General features: G+C 43.5%; 1 protein-coding gene across 1 annotated transcript in view; it reads right to left on the reverse strand.

The window, feature by feature from the left end:
- Window positions 1-638: 638 nt before the first annotated feature.
- The window catches only part of LOC123169384 (uncharacterized), a 6423-nt gene continuing 4478 nt past the window's right edge, over window positions 639-2583 (reverse strand). The window contains exons 2-3 of the mRNA XM_044587222.1: window positions 2064-2293; window positions 639-1510 (exon numbers count right to left, since the gene is read on the reverse strand). Of these exons, the coding sequence (XP_044443157.1) occupies window positions 872-1510; window positions 2064-2293 (869 nt within the window). The 3' untranslated portion in view covers window positions 639-871. The remainder of the gene's footprint in view (window positions 1511-2063; window positions 2294-2583) is intronic.

The raw sequence follows: 2583 nt of genomic DNA on the forward strand, positions 1-2583 counted from the left end.
CCGGTAGATGATTTGCCAGTTATCCCTGTTGCAATGGAAGATGGAATTGCGATTGTGATCCAGTGTTGCGTGCGGCGACGATGCCGAACACATGCAATGGCCATATCAAATCCCGATGTACTTCGGCAAGTTGACCGAGAAGACGTTTAGAGTATGCATGTAGGAGCAAGTGGTTCATCCGTGAAACGCATCGAGGGAATAAGCGTTGCGGCTTAGGTTAATTGTTACTACCTCCGTTTCTGAATATAAGATGTTTTGGCAGTTTGAAATTGAGGGGACCATGCCTATACCACAGTTATGGGACCCACAAAGCTCAACACTCCACAAGGGAATGCCAGCTCAACAAACAACTTATCAGGGACTGGCGGAGGTGATGTCGCAGTCAACGATGAAACACTTCCAGCCCCTGTGGTTCACCAAGACCAGCAGCCCCACAACACAGGGCAGCGAGCCTTCCCAAAGGACGTACGAAGAGTCAATATGATCACAGAAGAATAAAGGCCGCAAAGGAACATATGCCGATGTCACCACACACGCGCCAAGCGACACAATCGAGCGGCAACCCAGGCAGACTACGTCTCAAAGCAAAAAAATCGTGCAGAGACGTGCGAGGGGAGGTCGAATCATCACCACGACAATGACGAAAAAATGCCCTTTAATAATAGAGATTTGTGCTTACAGGCATTAAAACTAAAATATCATGATCATTAGTCAGTAGAAAGCGCAAAAGAAGTCCTTGTGAGCGGAGCTACAAAAGGAAGTTCAAGCTCAAGACTTCAAACGAACGAGCCGAAATTAATTACATGGCATTGTAAACACAAATACACACTCGATAATACCAAGAACTAATCAACGATCGAGAAAAATATGATCACAGATGCCGAGCACCAACCCATTCGTCACGAACAAGTATACGATCCGAGAAAACAGAGCAGGCCACAGTGACTTCCATCTTGCACGACCCAATCTTGAGGATATTATGGCTTCTACCAGCTTTCTTAGGTGTAAAAACGTTATCATCACTCTGATCAACAACTTTCTCCTCGTCTTCATGTTGTGCCATGATGGAAACCATGAGTTCTCCATCGAGTTCAACACAAACAACACATCGTGATAGCAAGATCATTCCATCAGACTTGACAGGAAACTTACAGTTTCTAGAAGAAAGCAACGAGAACTTCATGTGATTTATGCTGCCAGTGGTAGCTGTAAATACACCTCGAAACCCATCTGGCCATGAACCGCCAATCACTCTCACACTAATCGCGGCCTCCACAGAGCGAACAATGTGGCCGAATGTCAACTCTAGTGTGCTAAGCTTGTTAGTCCTGATTTTGTTGATCACAAGTGACCGACTTTCACCGCCGTTACTAAAGTACCGCACAACCAGAAAGCTTAAATCTTTGTCCTCGGATTCAGTGGAGCCCTTCACTTTCAGCACAACCTCAAATTTCACAGGATCAATCACCACGATACCACGGATAGGACCTGTCAATTCTAGGTAGGGATCCTGCATGCACACAATGATTAGTTAACTGAGTAATGCTGATATATAGTTCCTCCTTAATAATTAATGAGAAGACGTGACAAGTCCCCGTAAAAGTTAAAATAAAATATGAGACGTATATCAAGTGAAACTAAATAGAACAATGGTAATTAGAAATATGCTGGCCACACAAAAATGACCAATGGGGCACAGAATTCGACATGAATTTGAGTTTGATCTTGAAGCATGTTAAATCTTCAGGACCCTTTCGATCTATAGAACCAGTTTAAACATATAATAAATGAAGGGTGAAAATGTGCATGCATATGCCACGCACTACTGTTCCATAAAACTCCTCTATACCTGAAAACGTGCACCATAGTGACACCAGAGATGCACCAAAGATCATACTCAAATGCAAACTTGAGTCAACTTAGAAAACTATGGTGCAGTTTGGCCTCAAAGTTACTTATATGATTCACACAGAACATGAGCATATTGCTTGTTAGCCAGAGAGATTACAAGATGAAGATGTACTAGAAGAATCTTGTGGGGAGCAACGAATTCGAACACAAACCTCCTGATGGATGATTTGGCGGTTATCCCTGGTGCGATGCAAGATGATATTGCGATTGTGATCCAGAGTGTCGCGTGCGGCGACGATGCTGAACACATGGAGTGGCCATGCCAAATCCCTATGTAGTCCAGCAAGTTTGACCGAGAAGACGTTGAGAGTATGCATGTAGGAGCACGCGAAGTCTCGTGGCCCAGGTGGTTCATCCGTGAAGCGCATCGGTGGAATAAGTGCTACATATATATACGCATCCATATAATTTATGTAGGTCGCAAGTTTGAAAATCTATTTACATGAACGAAATATCTAGAGAAAATGGCTTCTATACCACTGAGACAAGCATCAATTGCTCATTTGCCATCGAACAAAGCTCTAGTGCTCATATACCAGACACAAACGAATTCTAGTGCTTATTTGCCATCGCCGTTAGTCCATCGTCAGAATCTCTACGTTTTCCTGTCAGTCAATCTGAGAATTCCAGTTTTACCCTCGTCTCATCTCTTCTCTTAGAATAGAAAAAAAA

This window comes from Triticum aestivum, chromosome 7D, assembly GCF_018294505.1.
Source record: "Triticum aestivum cultivar Chinese Spring chromosome 7D, IWGSC CS RefSeq v2.1, whole genome shotgun sequence".
NCBI classification, from domain to species: domain Eukaryota; kingdom Viridiplantae; phylum Streptophyta; class Magnoliopsida; order Poales; family Poaceae; genus Triticum; species Triticum aestivum.